The sequence below is a fragment of the Lissotriton helveticus genome, chromosome 4_2 (genome assembly GCF_964261635.1).
Source record: "Lissotriton helveticus chromosome 4_2, aLisHel1.1, whole genome shotgun sequence".
NCBI classification, from domain to species: Eukaryota; Metazoa; Chordata; class Amphibia; order Caudata; family Salamandridae; genus Lissotriton; species Lissotriton helveticus.
In genome coordinates this window covers 43,709,596-43,729,278 of record NC_136064.1, presented here as the reverse complement: position 1 = coordinate 43,729,278, position 19,683 = coordinate 43,709,596, and the positions used below count along the sequence as shown (strand labels likewise).

Here is a 19,683-nt window from a genome sequence, read left to right as displayed (position 1 = left end):
GCTTTTCTTTGTTACGTAGCCACCTAAATACTTGTCGATTACAAAGTTATCCTTCCTGATAATTGACAGTCTACACTTAGCAGACGCTCACAATGATAGTATTTTAAAGGATCCCCCAGATCTTTTTCCAAAAAGTGGCCACTTATAACCTCAATTTTATTGGGAGCTTAAGGGTATTGAGCTTCAAGTCCATAGCACCCTAATTCTGTCATTACTTAAAACCATATTAATGATAGGTGCAGTCGCTATTGCCTTATACCCAGTGCTCCTCTTTCTTTGTATAGTAAACTAAGTACTTTAAGGTTATATCATCATTCACACACCAACACACAGAACACTTATCTGGGTTGTGTGCGCAGGCATTAGTAACCTATAAGAACTTGGAGTACTTTGATGTAAAGACTTAACATCAACTTATTGTGACTGCTGTCATAACAACAATATTGACTTCTACTTCGATCTCTAGCGTTTCACAAAACGCTTACCAAAAGGTATCACGCCAAAAAGAAACGGTCTGTTCGCCCATATGCAGTTGCGTACCAAAGGGGGCGGGGGGAGCTAGGGCAGCCCAACGTTTAGATACGCTACTGCTCATATGGAGTGAAAACGAAAGCAAAAAACAAACCCTCTGACTCGGGGTAGAAAGAATGTGTCCATTAAAAACAGTGGTGTGTTGGCCTTTTAAATTGTGCAACAATATAAAATACAAATGAGCTTCTTTCACCACTGGGTTGCCAAACGAGGATTTCCTGAGAATAAGGCGGTCCGGCTGCTTACCACGTTAGAAGACCGAAGATGGACTATGCAGGGTGTCCTCGTGGCGCCCATTTTAGAATGCTGTCAGTTTGTCTTTATGACTGCAATAAAATAATAATTGCTTTAAATTTTAGGTCCTTTTTGTAGAGATACTCCTTTTATTTCTAATTAGTACATTTCCTTATCGTGACAGGTACGTTTATAACGTGACCCTTACATTGTCAATGTATATCTCTATGGAAATATATTTACACCAATATAGTGTCTATTAATAAAGATCACCATAACAGTGTAAAAGTTTAAATTGTATTTAACTTATGCATTTTTAAATTGTATTATTACTCGGCGGCAATACAGGAGATGCAAGACTATTCGAAGATGGCCGCGTCGCATGCACACATCGGACCCCGTCTACTGTGACTGCGCGCAGCCGCAGTGTGGAGCGCAGAGCCTTGCGCGTCTCCGGCAACTAGTGTTATTATTGTCGTCACCGGCCTGTCCAGCTGGAGCGAGCGAGCGTGTGACGCAGTAGAGTCCAGGGGAGGAATCCCGAGTCCAGTCCCCCCTCACACAGAGACCATGGAGGGCTACCCCGAGGTCGGAGGCTCCCCGCAGACAGCTGCCGTGCCTGCCTTCATTGTGAAGCTCTGGACTCTGCTGGAGGAGCCGAGCAACGACCAGCTGATCTGCTGGAGCTGGGTAAACGGGGGAGCTTGCGCCTGGTAATGGGGGTTGGGGGGTCTGTAGTTCCGCGAAGAATCCCGATAGGAAGCGACAAGACGCGTGTTGTGATCTGTCAGGAAGTTTCTAAGACTTCCTGAGATACCAGCTAAAACTTTTAGAATTTCGTTCAACTCTGGTGCTTGGACCTCTTTTGACTTGCGCAAGGACAGACGCATGCTCTGTGTCCCTAGTCTTGAAATTGTGTATCAGCTGCACCTTAAGGCGTGATATGGTTGTCATTCAGACTGAACGTACAAACCTCGCCCTCTTATTTCACTCAGATACTTTCGTTTTCATTCATTCGGTGTCACTCTGCAGAAGGGAATGGAGAGGATGTGGCTTAATGTCCAGAGAATCCGACTTTGGAACCGGGGAAGGAGGTTCGAGCCCACGTCGTCTCAACATTCCATGAACCTGTGTAAATCATTTAATGTGCTATTGTGTAATAGTGCCCCTGTAAAGCGGTCCGAGACCTTTGTGTCTAGTTTGAGCTATGTAAAACAAGCATTTGCAATGCAATCGGTCTTGCCTTTGGGGCCAAATATTTAGCCATTCAGCACAATGTCTTCAGCCGGGGGAAGGGGGCAGTTCCACCAAGATGTGGGCAAGAGAAACAGTGCTGTAAAATGGCCCTGCTGTTTTTTTAAGAGACAAACAAATAAAGGATGTGAGGCAGGGTGATTAAGTTGTTTTGACATAGAAGATAGACTTTATAAAGCAAGTGATTTTGAGCTATGTAAGTTCCACCATGCGTAATAGAAATGTACATATTAGTGAATAAAGATTTCAAGGCTTGGCTTGTGCACAGGATCTAAGATCCGAGCCAGACCCTTGCCTCGGTTCTTCCTGTTTATTCATTGGCTTGCCCACCTATAAAAGCACTGCGTTTCTTATGACTTCCAGCCTCTAGGACAGAGGTCTTCAAACTGTTTTTACACTGAGATATTGTCCTAAACAATCTGCTCCCCATAGTTGGGGTGTTGTGAGCCTTTACATTCTTTGACCACAATTCAACTACACCTGCTGCACTAATGATAACTGCAGTCCTGAGTAGCAGGCTATCTCCTCTGCATCTTTTACCTCGTCCCCACCATGATGGATCATCACCTCAGTCCTAATGCTTGAAAGGAAAATAAGCTCTGATGCCCATTTTTTTAAGGAAGACCACCATAATTGTGATGCAGGGGGCCTCTCAAATCCCTGGGCCCGAGTCCTGCTGTATCTGCTTCCTTAATGATAACCAGCAGTGGCCACTTACACACTTAGCAGCAGTACCAGCTTCACTAATGAATGTCCCTTTAAAAAAAATAGAAACCAGCATTTGCAGTGCAACCTGTCTCGCCTTTGGGACCTTGTATGTATTTACCTATGCAGCACATTAGCCTGGGTGCTGAAACATCTACTGTTCTTTAACATGGAGAGAAAGTAAGTACCAAACTGCGTGACACGCCAGGTATGGGAACACATGGAGATAAATATTGCTTTTAAGTGGGAAATGGTATAGTCTAAAGCTCTGTTTTTAATATAAAATCAGGGCCTACGGAGGCCATATCACTGAAAATACAAGATTTGAAAAAAATATTATTGTCTACGGGTGCTCATGGAAGACCATTTCTATGGACTGGAATCTAGAGAATGCTAAAGTGATTCTGGTATTTTACTGACCTCCGCTGGTCGTTTTCTATCAAGAAAGTTAAATAGAGGCAGATGTCAGAAGAATGAAAAAAGTCCCTAAGCAGAAAGCAATTCTGGTATTTTACTGACCTCTGCTGGTCGTTTTCTATCAAGACAGTTAAATAGAGGCAGTTGAACAGAACAAATAGTCCCTAAGCGGAAGCAGACACGTCATTGGGTGATCTCCAGAGCCCACAAAGTACATACACATATAGGTATATACTAAAGTATATACAAGAGGTCTCAAATGCTCGACTTAAAAACTTATATGTCCCCTTCTTTGGGGTATCTCTCTGAAGAAGCTGTCTCTGGCCATTTGTAAACATAAAAAGAAGTCCCCATACAGTGCTCCCTATTCTGGGCCTTCTCTTTGACAATATCTATGAATCTCACTCATTTCCTCTGTCTCCTAGACCATTACTATGAGGCCACAGGGATCAAGAGGAATAGGGCTCTGCATCTGAATGCAATCATGCTGGCCTTCTACCTGCCACACCAAGGACTACGCTTTCACTAAAAACTGCCCCTGAATGGTTAGTACTGACTTTGAGCTGCCTCTGCCTGAAAGCAACAGGTGTTTTGGCATCCAGAAAGTTAAAAAAGAAACCAGCCTTCTTACCAGCCATTAATTGATTGAGCCACTTAAAGCCAGGGCCACTGGAATTATGAGTTTCTGAAGCAGCAGCGTTTTCCACATAATTACCAGATTACTGCATTTGCTACATAATCTGCAGATTTCAACAACAAAAACTTGACTGTAGCTCAAACGGAACAAAAGTTACTTAAAGAGTGACAACGTGTTCCAGAGCAGTGGAAGGCCCTTTGCAAAGATTGACTAGCAATCTTGTAGTTGCTTACTGCTGTACTTGGGTGTTAAACTGGTACTAATGAGGTGAAATATTTACCCTGACGCGTTACCTTGAGTTAAAATGACAAAATAATGAAGTCATGCTAACCATAAAATGTGGCGCATTGTGCTGCATAATTTGGCCTTCTCCTGCCGCATAATTCTAGTGGCCCTGTTTCTAGTGCTATGAGGTCCCAGCCTGTGGCAGAAAGCACTGTGAATATGCAAGTCATTATTTTAAAAGAGTATTTACATACTCTAAGCTAGGCTGCTGCAAAATGATGCAGTAATTGAGATAAAACAAGTTCTTACAAAATATACTGTTTAGTAATAAGGAATCAAACTGTATCTAATGCAGACATTTTTGGAAGTCTCCTCTATTCCAGATCTCAGCTGATAACACCCTTACATTACATCTCAAAAAGAGTAAATCTTTGCCATCATGAAGCTTTAAGCAGAGCCACTGGAATTATTCAGCAGAAGAGGACCACATTATGTGGCAGGTCTGACTAAATTATGCAGCAAGAAAAGGTAAATTATGCAGCAGGAATGACTAAATTCTGCAGCAAGCAAAGGTGAATTGTGCTGCATAATTTTGCACATTTTGTGATAGCATTACTGCATAATTTTGCAATTGTTATACTTGTTAACACTGTCCTGGCTTTTATTGCCCCTCATAAGTACCACATTAACACCCACATATAGCAATAAGCAACAGAAAGGTGACCAGTCAACCTTTAGAATGGGCCTTCCACTGCGAGGTAATGTGTTGCTGCATTTTTAGTAATGTTTGAACCATTTAAGCTAGAAACAAGTTTTTTTAAATCAGTAAATTATGCAGCAGATGATGGATTATGTGGCAAATGCAGGAAATTCATAGCTATGCGCTGCGAGTGCAGCGTGAGCATGAAAGTGAGGGGTGAGAATGAGGGGTGAGTTGTCTGAATGCAGGGTGCATTCCCAGACACTTGAAGTAAATCAGCATGTTATTGACAGCGGCATAGGGTTTCAGATAAAAGTTTAACTATTGCTGTAATGGCATTAATCCGGGATCAAGGGTGGAGGAAATAATGTGCTGATCCTGCAACAAGCTTCAAGCGTTATGATTAGGGTTGGCAGCTCATTATTTTGATGTCACAGATGGTACAAAAATAAACAGTCACCTAAAGCTGTATTTTCAGCACCTATCCATGCGTACTTCGAACCGCAAATATAATTTGAAAGCACTTTTAGTTGTGTTCTAGGGCGGCCTGAATGATTCATGACTGATAATTAAAGGGAACAAAGACAGAAAAGTCACATTACAAATGAATACATACTTTTTTATTTATAACCCTATTTAGTGTTAAGACAATGTCTTTGCAGGCTCTTTAAAAAACACATGGCTGGCATTTTTCTTTTGGCAACCCTACTTTATATTCCTTTTTATGAAATGCATTCTCACACTAGTAAATGTAAAATATAAATGTAAGGAATAGGCAGAGTGGAGGCCCAGGGGGTACTGAAACCAGAAAAACAAGCATTGGCATAGCCAATAGGTCTCGCCTTTGGGACCTTATAAGTGTTTAGCCACACAACAGTTGATGTTGTTGCACCAAGGATATTGTGCTGCATAACTAAATACTTAGAAGGTCCCAAAAGCGGGACCTATTGGCTATGCCAATGCTTGTTCTAATGTACTCACAAACCGCACCCACTGCGGCTCTGACTAAATTGGTTCTGTATAGCTGTGTTCTCCCTGCTTCTCTGAACTGGACTATGGGTAACCCAAAGCATCCAGGTAAATTCCTTCCTCTTTTCTCTGCTTCTTAACATAATAAAACCATGAAACATGACCTGGGACATGCAAAATAAATTATAACTGCAGGCTAATTGCAATTGTTTTTCACTCCTAGCTCGCACTTCACCACCTGTACTATACTTTATCTAGGCACTGAGCTCCAAGACCAGATGAGAGCATCTTTCTGATCAATCATGCACAGCACCAAACTGTTTCCCTCATGGGTTCACAGCAAATACAGCACTATGCCAGCCAAGCACTGCGTGATGGTGTAGTGTGCCCCCTGTACAAAAATGCGCTATGTGCCCCACATTGGGTTATGAAGCGGTGTGTAAATGCTACAACATAACACAGCCATCGAATCATTCAGATTGATATACTCACTCCATCCTCACAATCGAACCACATATGCTTGCCAACCATTAGAGAAGCACTTTGATGTGTAAAATTGCCAGAACTTTTTACTGGCAATGCTGTTTTAGAAATTAAGAATCAAATGACTTTTTTTTATAAAGAATAATTCAATAATGTTAGTCATTTTAGTGCTCTTTGCATGACTGTGCCTTACGACTATGAGGGCCTCCTACCATCCCCAGCTTTATTGAAAATCAAGCCCTCCAAAGTCTTCCTCCCTTTCATCCGATCATCAAATAGCGGCATCCAAGCTGGGTTTTTATGTTGTCTGCATTTCTATGCTCTTGTCGCCCCCTCCCTCCTCGGTGATTATTTCAGTCCCTTGACTGAGTGACAGTCGTTACAGATAAGTATTGGTAAAGTCAAATGATCTCACCTATTACTCCTTATTTCAGTCCTATTGGCGTTGCCAGTGTTTTTTGTCCCAGGTGCACGTTGTGTGTGCCTGAGCTCTTTTGCTTTCAGAAAAAAATATTCTAAGATGGCCAGAGTAAACATGCACAGTGGTCATCTTGGAATGCGTTTTCTTCTAAAACCACAGTGGGAAGGCTATATGTGCACACATGGTGACCATCTTGGAATACTTCTTCTTTTGCCTTAAGAAAGACCATTTCTAGATTGCCATGGTAAGAACACAAAGAAAAAAGCGTTCCCTTTAACTTGGGAGCGACCCTCTGGGCGCTGCTGTGTTGGATCGACACTGCGATCTATCTCATGATGCAAATCATGTTAAACCAATAATTGTCAAAGTCTTTCAAGAATAAGGTTCATCAAATTCGAATTATCATTTGATTTATTTCATCAATTCTCAATGTTGAAATTGCTGGGGGTCGCGTAAGTACTTAGCATGGAGGAGTCTCGTTGCTAACTAGTTGCTACAACACCTCAGGGATCCAGTCCTGAATCCTTGGCCCTACGGTACGGCAGCACTGATGCTAGAGCACACCCTAATCACTTCAGATTCTATTTTTTAAATGATCTATAATAGAAAATCTCGGTCTGTCTTTGTTGCAATAGTGAAACAAAAGAGCTCTGGAAGAGGATGAAATGGAACCGGGATCTCACCCTGGCCCCTGTCTTGGCTCTGCAGTGCATAGCCCCGGGGCCCAGGGGGCAGTTGCCTGCTGACCCTGGCTGTTGCCTTCTGCTGCTCGCATTCTGCGCCATTTTGTCCTCGTGTCCTGCTGCTAGCCGTGCACCGTGCGCTCTGGTTGTGTGGTTAACGATAGACATTGGGCCACTAGCAGTACTGAGAAACAAACCTAAATTTGGACTCGACTTTGCTTTCATAATCTTCTTGATTCGCGGGTCCGCACGAAGACTGCGTCTTTGAGCGCCAGTGGCTGGAAACACTGGGGACTGGGTTTAGAATTGGCAGCCTTTTAAAAGCACATTGCAGTTTACTGCAATCCATACAGTGACACACGCCTCGGGTCTTTAACCCCTTCGCTGCTAGGCCTTTTCCCCCTCCTGTGCTAAGGCTTTTTTTGGTGTTTTGGGGTAGTGCGCGCTTAGGCCCTTGTAACTTTTTGACCACATAAGGGATCCGCGCCAAATTTGCGTCCTTTTCTTCCAACATCATGGGGATTCTAAAGGCGCCCAGGGTTTGTGGATTCCCTTGGAGGGGTCCCAGAAATTAACCAAAATATAGTGTTTTTTTTGTTTTTTTCAGAAAAATAGGAAAAACGGGCTGCAAATGAAAGCCTCTGGCTTTTTCCCTGAATATGGTATCAAAAAAGGGTTTGTGGGGCTGAATTCTCCATTTTCTCAGCTTTTAGGGAATGACAGTGTTTTGTCAGAGAACCGAAATTTTTCACTCAGTTTTGGCATTTTTCTGGGACATAGCCTATTTTTGCTATTTTTAGAGCTTTCCACCTCCTTCCAGTTAATGGTAGAAATGAGTTTGAAAGCAATAATGGATCCTGGAAAGCTTTACATTTCCGAAAAATAGACAAAATTCTGAATTCAGAAAGGGGTCATTTGTCTAAATCCATGAAGGTTTTGTTATAGAAACTGACAGTTAGATATTGGAATATTTGAAAATTTGTTGAAAACAACGGCCTTTTGTCTCAACGTTTTCACCTATAACTTTCTCTAATTTTGACAGCTCTTGGAAAGCAATATACCGTTACATCCGTTAGACCTTCCTGGTTGTGGGGATATATGGGACTTGTAGTTTCACCAAGAACCCGACGAACCCAGATCCAAAAACTGAGCAGCAACTTGCAATGGTATTTTTTTCATTTACTGGGTATAGTGCACTTTGTCTTGGAAAATGTACACATGGAATAATCTGTATGAAAGACACCTATGTATGTATGAATTGGGTACAAATTATAGAGTTCAGAAACAGTATATAATTGCACATTTTCAAAGTTGGGAATACTCATACTAGCATGAGAATTATTGGTCATTTTTCATAAAGTTTCTACACAATATCATTCATTCAAAGGGAGAAATGCAAGAAAGCTCAATTGGTAATAACAGTTGATTTACAAATCTGAATTACCCCAAGTGTCCCGATAAAAACGGTACCTCACTTGTGTGGGTCGGCCTTGTGCCTGCGACAGGAAACGGCGCAAAATGCAACGTGGTCACACCTAAATTTTGCAGTTACAAATTGACCCTTTTTTGGCAAAGTGCCTACCTGTAGTTTTTGCACCCTAGTTCTTCCGGCACCTAGGGAAACCTAGCAAACCTATACATTTTTGAAAAGTAGACACCCAGGGGAATTCAGGATGGGATGACTCTACTGCCTACCACCAGGTTTTGTTACCCAGAATCCCTTGCAAAGCTCAGATTTTGACAAAAAAAACACATTTTCCTCACATTTCTGTGGTGGAAAGTTCTGGAATCTGCGTGGATCAACAAATTTCCACCCACCCAGCGTGCCCCCAGGTCTCCCGAAAAAAATGGTACCTCACTTGTGTGGGTCGGCCTTGTGCCTACGACGGGAAACGGCACAAAATGCAACGTGGTCGCTCCTCAATTTCCCAGTGAAATCTTAAGCTCTTTGGACAAAGAGACTACCTTTTGTTTTTGAGCCGTAGCTCAACCAGCACCTAGGGAAACCTAGCAAACCTATACATTTTTGAAAACTAGACACCCAGGGCAATTCAGGATGGGGTGACTCGTCTGCCTACCACCAGGTTTTGTTACCCAGAATCCCTTGCAAAGCTCAGATTTTGACCAAAAAAACACATTTTCCTCACATTTCTGTGGTGGAAAGTTCTGGAATCTGCGTGGATCAACAAATTTCCACCCACCCAGCGTGCCCCTAGGTCTCCCGAAAAAAATGGTACCTCACTTGCGTGGGTAGGCATAGTGGCTGCGACATGAAACCGCGCAAAACGCAGCATGGTCGCATCTCAATTTCCCAGTGAAATTTAGCACGATTCGGACAAAAAGACTACCTTTTGTTTTTGCGCCGTAGCTCTGCCAGCACTTAGGGAAACCTAGCAACCCTATACATTTTTGAAAACTAGACAACCAGGGCAATTCAGGATGGGGTGACTCGTCTGCCTACCCCCAGGTTTTGTTACCCAGAATCCCTTTCAAACAAAAAAATTTGACCCAAAAAACACTTTTTCCTCACATTTCTGTGGTGGAAAGTTCTGGAATCTGCGTGGATCAACAAATTTCCATCCACCCAGTGTGCCCCCAGGTCTCCCGAAAAAAATGGTACCCCACTTGCGTGGGTAGGCATAGTGGCTGCGACATGAAACAGCGCAAAACGCAGCATGGTCGCACCTCAATTTCCCAGTGAAATTTTGCACGATTCGGACAAAAAAATTACCTTTTGTTTTTGCGCCGTAGCTCTGCCAGCACCTAGGGAAACCTAGCAAACCTATACATTTCTGAAAACTAGACACCCAGGGCAATTCAGGATGGGGTGACTCGTCTGCCTACCCCCAGGTTTTGTTACCCAGAATCCCTTTCAAACAAAAAAATTTGACCAAAAAAACACATTTTCCTCACATTTCTGTGGTGGAAAGTTCTGGAATCTGCGTGGAATAACAAATTTCCATCCACCCAGCGTGCCCCCAGGTCTCCCGAAAAAAATGGTACCTCACTTGCGTGGGTAGGCATAGTGGCTGCGACATGAAACAGCGCAAAACGCAGCATGGTCGCACCTCAATTTCCCAGTGAAATTTTGCACGATTCGGACAAAAAGACTACCTTTTGTTTTTGCGCCGTAGCTCTGCCAGCACCTAGGGAAACCTAGCAAACCTATACATTTCTGAAAACTAGACACCCAGGGCAATTCAGGATGGGGTGACTCGTCTGCCTACCCCCAGGTTTTGTTACCCAGAATCCCTTACAAACATAAAAATTTGACCCAAAAAACACATTTTCCTCACATTTCTGTGGTGGAAAGTTCTGGAATCTGCGTGGATCAACAAATTTCCACCCACCCAGCGTGCCCCCAGGTCTCCCGAAAAAAATGGTACCTCACTTGCGTGGGTAGGCATAGTAGGTGCGACATGAAACCGCGCAAAACGCAGCATGGTTGCACCTCAATTTCCCAGTGAAATTTTGCACGATGCGGACAAAAAGACTACCTTTTGTTTTTACGCCGTAGCTCTGCCAGCACCTAGGGAAAACTAGCAAACCTATACATTTCTGAAAACTAGACACCCAGGGCAATTCAGGATGGGGTGACTCGTCTGCCTACCCCCAGGTTTTGTTACCCAGAATCCCTTTCAAACAAAAACATTTGACCAAAAAAACACATTTTCCTCACATTTCTGTGGTGGAAAGTTCTGGAATCTGCGTGGATCAACAAATTTCCATGCACCCAGTGTGCCCCCAGGTCTCCCGAAAAAAATGGTACCTCACTTGCGTGGGTAGGCATAGTGGCTGCGACATGAAACAGCGCAAAACGCAGCATGGTCGCTCCTCAATTTCCCAGTGAAATTTAGCACGATTCGGACAAAAAGACTACCTTTTGTTTTTACGCCGTAGCTCTGCCAGCACCTAGGGAAACCTAGCAAACCTATACATTTTTGAAAACTAGACACCCAGGGGAATTCAGGATGGGGTGACTCGTCTGCCTACTCCCAGGTTTTGTTACCCAGAATCCCTTGAAAACATAAATATTTGACCAAAAAAACACATTTTCCTCACATTTCTGTGGTGGAAAGTTCTGGAATCTGCGTGGATCAACAAATTTCCATCCACCCAGCGTGCCCCCAGGTCTCCCGAAAAAAATGGTACCTCACTTGCGTGGGTAGGCATAGTGGCTGCGACATGAAACAGCGCAAAACGCAGCATGGTCGCACCTCAATTTCCCAGTGAAATTTTGCACGATTCGGACAAAAAGACTACCTTTTGTTTTTGCGCCGTAGCTCTGCCAGCACCTAGGGAAACCTAGCAAACCTATACATTTCTGAAAACTAGACACCCAGGGCAATTCAGGATGGGGTGACTCGTCTGCCTACCCCCAGGTTTTGTTACCCAGAATCCCTTGAAAACATAAATATTTGACCAAAAAAACACAGTTTCCTCACATTTCTGTGGTGGAAAGTTCTGGAATCTGCGTGGATCAACAAATTTCCACTCACCCAGTGTGCCCCCAGGTCTCCCGAAAAAAATGGTACCTCACTTGCGTGGGTAGGCATAGTGGCTGCGACATGAAACAGCGCAAAACGCAGCATGGTCGCACCTCGATTTCCCAGTGAAATTTAGCACGATTCGGACAAAAAGACTACCTTTTGTTTTTACGCCGTAGCTCTGCCAGCACCTAGGGAAACCTAGCAAACCTATACATTTTTGAAAACTAGACACCCAGGGGAATTCAGGATGGGGTGACTCGTCTGCCTACTCCCAGGTTTTGTTACCCAGAATCCCTTGAAAACATAAATATTTGACCAAAAAAACACATTTTCCTCACATTTCTGTGGTGGAAAGTTCTGGAATCTGCGTGGATCAACAAATTTCCACTCACCCAGCGTGCCCCCAGGTCTCCCGAAAAAAATGGTACCTCACTTGCGTGGGTAGGCATAGTGGCTGCGACATGAAACAGCGCAAAACGCAGCATGGTCGCACCTCAATTTCCCAGTGAAATTTTGCACGATTCGGACAAAAAGACTACCTTTTGTTTTTGCGCCGTAGCTCTGCCAGCACCTAAGGAAACCTAGCAAACCTATACATTTTTGAAAACTAGACACCCAGGGGAATTCAGGATGGGGTGACTCGTCTGCCTACCCCCAGGTTTTGTTACCCAGAATCCCTTGAAAACATAAATATTTGACCAAAAAAACACATTTTCCTCACATTTCTGTGGTGGAAAGTTCTGGAATCTGCGTGGATCAACAAATTTCCACTCACCCAGCGTGCCCCCAGGTCTCCCGAAAAAAATGGTACCTCACTTGCGTGGGTAGGCATAGTGGCTGCGACATGAAACAGCGCAAAACGCAGCATGGTCGCACCTCAATTTCCCAGTGAAATTTTGCACGATTCGGACAAAAAGACTACCTTTTGTTTTTGCGCCGTAGCTCTGCCAGCACCTAGGGAAACCTAGCAAACCTATACATTTCTGAAAACTAGACACCCAGGGGAATTCAGGATGGGGTGACTCGTCTGCCTACCCCCAGGTTTTGTTACCCAGAATCCCTTACAAACATAAAAATTTGACCAAAAAAACACATTTTCCTCACATTTCTGTGGTGGAAAGTTCTGGAATCTGCGTGGATCAACAAATTTCCACCCACCCAGCGTGCCCCCCAGGTCTCCCGAAAAAAATGGTACCTCACTTGCGTGGGTAGGCATAGTGGCTGCGACATGAAACAGCGCAAAACGCAGCCTGGTCGCACCTCAATTTCCCAGTGAAATTTTGCACGATTCGGACAAAAAGACTACCTTTAGTTTTTGCGCCGTAGCTCTGCCAGCACCTAGGGAAACCTAGCAAACCTATACATTTCTGAAAACTAGACACCCAGGGCAATTCAGGATGGGGTGACTCGTCTGCCTACCCCCAGGTTTTGTTACCCAGAATCCCTTACAAACATAAAAATTTGACCAAAAAAACACATTTTCCTCACATTTCTGTGGTGGAAAGTTCTGGAATCTGCGTGGATCAACAAATTTCCACTCACCCAGCGTGTCCCCAGGTCTCCCGAAAAAAATGGTACCTCACTTGCGTGGGTAGGCATAGTGGCTGCGACATGAAACCGCGCAAAACGCAGCATGGTCGCACCTCAATTTCCCAGTGAAATTTAGCACGATTCGGACAAAAAGACTACCTTTTGTTTTTGCGCCGTAGCTCTGCCAGCACCTAGGGAAACCTAGCAAACCTATTCATTTTTGAAAACTAGACACCCAGGGGAATTCAGGATGGGGTGACTCGTCTGCCTACCCCCAGGTTTTGTTACCCAGAATCCCTTGAAAACATAAATATTTGACCAAAAAAACACATTTTCCTCACATTTCTGTGGTGGAAAGTTCTGGAATCTGCGTGGATCAACAAATTTCCACTCACCCAGCGTGCCCCCAGGTCTCCCGAAAAAAATGGTACCTCACTTGCGTGGGTAGGCATAGTGGCTGCGACATGAAACAGCACAAAACGCAGCATGGTCGCACCTCAATTTCCCAGTGAAATTTTGCACGATTCGGACAAAAAGACTACCTTTTGTTTTTGCGCCGTAGCTCTGCCAGCACCTAGGAAAACCTAGCAAACCTATACATTTCTGAAAACTAGACACCCAGGGGAATTCAGGATGGGGTGACTCGTCTGCCTACCCCCAGGTTTTGTTACCCAGAATCCCTTACAAACATAAAAATTTGACCAAAAAAACACATTTTCCTCACATTTCTGTGGTGGAAAGTTCTGGAATCTGCGTGGATCAACAAATTTCCATCCATCCAGTGTGCCCCCAGGTCTCCCGAAAAAAATGGTACCTCACTTGCGTGGGTAGGCATAGTGGCTGCGACATGAAACAGCGCAAAACGCAGCATGGTCGCACCTCAATTTCCCAGTGAAATTTAGCACGATTCGGACAAAAAGACTACCTTTTGTTTTTGCGCCGTAGCTCTGCCAGCACCTAGGGAAACCTAGCAAACCTATACATTTCTGAAAACTAGACACCCAGGGCAATTCAGGATGGGGTGACTCGTCTGCCTGCCCCCAGGTTTTGTTACCCAGAATCCCTTTCAAACAAAAAAATTTAACCAAAAAAACACATTTTCCTCACATTTCTGTGGTGGAAAGTTCTGGAATCTGCGTGGATCAACAAATTTCCATCCACCCAGCGTGCCCCCAGGTCTCCCGAAAAAAATGGTACCTCACTTGCGTGGGTAGGCATAGTGGCTGCGACATGAAACAGCGCAAAACGCAGCATGGTCGCACCTCAATTTCCCAGTGAAATTTTGCACGATTCGGACAAAAAGACTACCTTTTGTTTTTGCGCCGTAGCTCTGCCAGCACCTAGGGAAACCTAGCAAACCTATACATTTCTGAAAACTAGACACCCAGGGCAATTCAGGATGGGGTGACTCGTCTGCCTACCCCCAGGTTTTGTTACCCAGAATCCCTTACAAACATAAAAATTTGACCCAAAAAACACATTTTCCTCACATTTCTGTGGTGGAAAGTTCTGGAATCTGCGTGGATCAACAAATTTCCACCCACCCAGCGTGCCCCCAGGTCTCCCGAAAAAAATGGTACCTCACTTGCGTGGGTAGGCATAGTAGGTGCGACATGAAACCGCGCAAAACGCAGCATGGTTGCACCTCAATTTCCCAGTGAAATTTTGCACGATGCGGACAAAAAGACTACCTTTTGTTTTTACGCCGTAGCTCTGCCAGCACCTAGGGAAAACTAGCAAACCTATACATTTCTGAAAACTAGACACCCAGGGCAATTCAGGATGGGGTGACTCGTCTGCCTACCCCCAGGTTTTGTTACCCAGAATCCCTTTCAAACAAAAACATTTGACCAAAAAAACACATTTTCCTCACATTTCTGTGGTGGAAAGTTCTGGAATCTGCGTGGATCAACAAATTTCCATGCACCCAGTGTGCCCCCAGGTCTCCCGAAAAAAATGGTACCTCACTTGCGTGGGTAGGCATAGTGGCTGCGACATGAAACAGCGCAAAACGCAGCATGGTCGCACCTCAATTTCCCAGTGAAATTTAGCACGATTCAGACAAAAAGACTACCTTTTGTTTTTACGCCGTAGCTCTGCCAGCACCTAGGGAAACCTAGCAAACCTATACATTTCTGAAAACTAGACACCCAGGGCAATTCAGGATGGGGTGACTCGTCTGCCTACCCCCAGGTTTTGTTACCCAGAATCCCTTACAAACATAAAAATTTGACCAAAAAAACACATTTTCCTCACATTTCTGTGGTGGAAAGTTCTGGAATCTGCGTGGATCAACAAATTTCCACCCACCCAGCGTGCCCCCAGGTCTCCCGAAAAAAATGGTACCTCACTTGCATGGGTAGGCATAGTGGCTGCGACATGAAACAGCGCAAAACGCAGCATGGTCGCACCTCAATTTCCCAGTGAAATTTAGCACGATTCGGACAAAAAGACTACCTTTTGTTTTTGCGCCGTAGCTCTGCCAGCACCTAGGGAAACCTAGCAAACCTATACATATTTGAAAACTAGACACCCAGGGGAATTCAGGATGGGGTGACTCGTCTGCCTACTCCCAGGTTTTGTTACCCAGAATCCCTTGAAAACATAAATATTTGACCAAAAAAACACATTTTCCTCACATTTCTGTGGTGGAAAGTTCTGGAATCTGCGTGGATCAACAAATTTCCACTCACCCAGCGTGCCCCCAGGTCTCCCGAAAAAAATGGTACCTCACTTGCGTGGGTAGGCATAGTGGCTGCGACATGAAACAGCGCAAAACGCAGCATGGTCGCACCTCAATTTCCCAGTGAAATTTTGCACGATTCGGACAAAAAGACTACCTTTTGTTTTTGCGCCGTAGCTCTGCCAGCACCTAAGGAAACCTAGCAAACCTATACATTTTTGAAAACTAGACACCCAGGGCAATTCAGGATGGGGTGACTCGTCTGCCTACCCCCAGGTTTTGTTACCCAGAATCCCTTGAAAACATAAATATTTGACCAAAAAAACACATTTTCCTCACATTTCTGTGGTGGAAAGTTCTGGAATCTGCGTGGATCAACAAATTTTCACTCACCCAGCGTGCCCCCAGGTCTCCCGAAAAAAATGGTACCTCACTTGCGTGGGTAGGCATAGTGGCTGCGACATGAAACAGCGCAAAACGCAGCATGGTCGCACCTCAATTTCCCAGTGAAATTTTGCACGATTCGGACAAAAAGACTACCTTTTGTTTTTGCGCCGTAGCTCTGCCAGCACCTAGGGAAACCTAGCAAACCTATACATTTCTGAAAACTAGACACCCAGGGCAATTCAGGATGGGGTGACTCGTCTGCCTACCCCCAGGTTTTGTTACCCAGAATCCCTTGAAAACATAAATATTTGACCAAAAAAACACATTTTCCTCACATTTCTGTGGTGGAAAGTTCTGGAATCTGCGTGGATCAACAAATTTCCACTCACCCAGCGTGCCCCCAGGTCTCCCGAAAAAAATGGTACCTCACTTGCGTGGGTAGGCATAGTGGCTGCGACATGAAACAGCGCAAAACGCAGCATGGTCGCACCTCAATTTCCCAGTGAAATTTTGCACGATTCGGACAAAAAGACTACCTTTTGTTTTTGCGCCGTAGCTCTGCCAGCACCTAGGGAAACCTAGCAAACCTATACATTTCTGAAAACTACACACCCAGGGCAATTCAGGATGGGGTGACTCGTCTGCCTACCCCCAGGTTTTGTTACCCAGAATCCCTTGAAAACATAAATATTTGACCAAAAAAACACAGTTTCCTCACATTTCTGTGGTGGAAAGTTCTGGAATCTGCGTGGATCAACAAATTTCCACTCACCCAGTGTGCCCCCAGGTCTCCCGAAAAAAATGGTACCTCACTTGCGTGGGTAGGCATAGTGGCTGCGACATGAAACAGCGCAAAACGCAGCATGGTCGCACCTCAATTTCCCAGTGAAATTTAGCACGATTCGGACAAAAAGACTACCTTTTGTTTTTACGCCGTAGCTCTGCCAGCACCTAGGGAAACCTAGCAAACCTATACATTTTTGAAAACTAGACACCCAGGGGAATTCAGGATGGGGTGACTCGTCTGCCTACTCCCAGGTTTTGTTACCCAGAATCCCTTGAAAACATAAAAATTTGACCAAAAAAACACATTTTCCTCACATTTCTGTGGTGGAAAGTTCTGGAATCTGCGTGGATCAACAAATTTCCACTCACCCAGCGTGCCCCCAGGTCTCCCGAAAAAAATGGTACCTCACTTGCGTGGGTAGGCATAGTGGCTGCGACATGAAACAGCGCAAAACGCAGCATGGTCGCACCTCAATTTCCCAGTGAAATTTTGCACGATTCGGACAAAAAGACTACCTTTTGTTTTTGCGCCGTAGCTCTGCCAGCACCTAGGGAAACCTAGCAAACCTATACATTTCTGAAAACTAGACACCCAGGGGAATTCAGGATGGGGTGACTCGTCTGCCTACCCCCAGGTTTTGTTACCCAGAATCCCTTACAAACATAAAAATTTGACCAAAAAAACACATTTTCCTCACATTTCTGTGGTGGAAAGTTCTGGAATCTGCGTGGATCAACAAATTTCCACCCACCCAGCGTGCCCCCAGGTCTCCCGAAAAAAATGGTACCTCACTTGCGTGGGTAGGCATAGTGGCTGCGACATGAAACAGCGCAAAACGCAGCATGGTCGCACCTCAATTTCCCAGTGAAATTTTGCACGATTCGGACAAAAAGACTACCTTTTGTTTTTGCGCCGTAGCTCTGCCAGCACCTAGGGAAACCTAGCAAACCTATACATTTCTGAAAACTAGACACCCAGGGCAATTCAGGATGGGGTGACTCGTCTGCCTACCCCCAGGTTTTGTTACCCAGAATCCCTTACAAACATAAAAATTTGACCAAAAAAACACATTTTCCTCACATTTCTGTGGTGGAAAGTTCTGGAATCTGCGTGGATCAACAAATTTCCACTCACCCAGCGTGTCCCCAGGTCTCCCGAAAAAAATGGTACCTCACTTGCGTGGGTAGGCATAGTGGCTGCGACATGAAACCGCGCAAAACGCAGCATGGTCGCACCTCAATTTCCCAGTGAAATTTAGCACGATTCGGACAAAAAGACTACCTTTTGTTTTTGCGCCGTAGCTCTGCCAGCACCTAGGGAAACCTAGCAAACCTATTCATTTTTGAAAACTAGACACCCAGGGGAATTCAGGATGGGGTGACTCGTCTGCCTACCCCCAGGTTTTGTTACCCAGAATCCCTTGAAAACATAAATATTTGACCAAAAAAACACATTTTCCTCACATTTCTGTGGTGGAAAGTTCTGGAATCTGCGTGGATCAACAAATTTCCACTCACCCAGCGTGCCCCCAGGTCTCCCGAAAAAAATGGTACCTCACTTGCGTGGGTAGGCATAGTGGCTGCGACATGAAACAGCACAAAACGCAGCATGGTCGCACCTCAATTTCCCAGTGAAATTTTGCACGATTCGGACAAAAAGACTACCTTTTGTTTTTGCGCCGTAGCTCTGCCAGCACCTAGGGAAACCTAGCAAACCTATACATTTCTGAAAACTAGACACCCAGGGGAATTCAGGATGGGGTGACTCGTCTGCCTACCCCCAGGTTTTGTTACCCAGAATCCCTTACAAACATAAAAATTTGACCAAAAAAACACATTTTCCTCACATTTCTGTGGTGGAAAGTTCTGGAATCTGCGTGGATCAACAAATTTCCATCCATCCAGTGTGCCCCCAGGTCTCCCGAAAAAAATGGTACCTCACTTGCGTGGGTAGGCATAGTGGCTGCGACATGAAACAGCGCAAAACGCAGCATGGTCGCACCTCAATTTCCCAGTGAAATTTAGCACGATTCGGACAAAAAGACTACCTTTTGTTTTTGCGCCGTAGCTCTGCCAGCACCTAGGGAAACCTAGCAAACCTATACATTTCTGAAAACTAGACACCCAGGGCAATTCAGGATGGGGTGACTCGTCTGCCTACCCCCAGGTTTTGTTACCCAGAATCCCTTTCAAACAAAAAAATTTAACCAAAAAAACACATTTTCCTCACATTTCTGTGGTGGAAAGTTCTGGAATCTGCGTGGATCAACAAATTTCCATCCACCCAGCGTGCCCCCAGGTCTCCCGAAAAAAATGGTACCTCACTTGCGTGGGTAGGCATAGTGGCTGCGACATGAAACAGCGCAAAACGCAGCATGGTCGCACCTCAATTTCCCAGTGAAATTTTGCACGATTCGGACAAAAAGACTACCTTTTGTTTTTGCGCCGTAGCTCTGCCAGCACCTAGGGAAACCTAGCAAACCTATACATTTCTGAAAACTAGACACCCAGGGCAATTCAGGATGGGGTGACTCGTCTGCCTACCCCC

General features: G+C 44.7%; 1 protein-coding gene across 3 annotated transcripts in view; it reads left to right on the top strand.

Annotated features, from left to right (window-relative positions):
* Positions 1 to 1,208: 1,208 nt before the first annotated feature.
* Positions 1,209 to 19,683, top strand: part of LOC144752191 (heat shock factor protein 3-like) — a 199,200-nt gene continuing 180,725 nt past the window's right edge. The window contains exon 1 of one of the 3 annotated variants that reach the window (XM_078640135.1): positions 1,209 to 1,455. In XM_078640135.1, coding sequence (XP_078496261.1) covers positions 1,336 to 1,455 — 120 coding nt within the window. In that variant the 5' untranslated portion in view covers positions 1,209 to 1,335. Of the gene's footprint in view, positions 1,456 to 1,580; positions 1,898 to 19,683 lie in introns of those variants that run through there. The other 2 variants (XM_078640136.1, XM_078640137.1) reach the window with 2 other exon arrangements.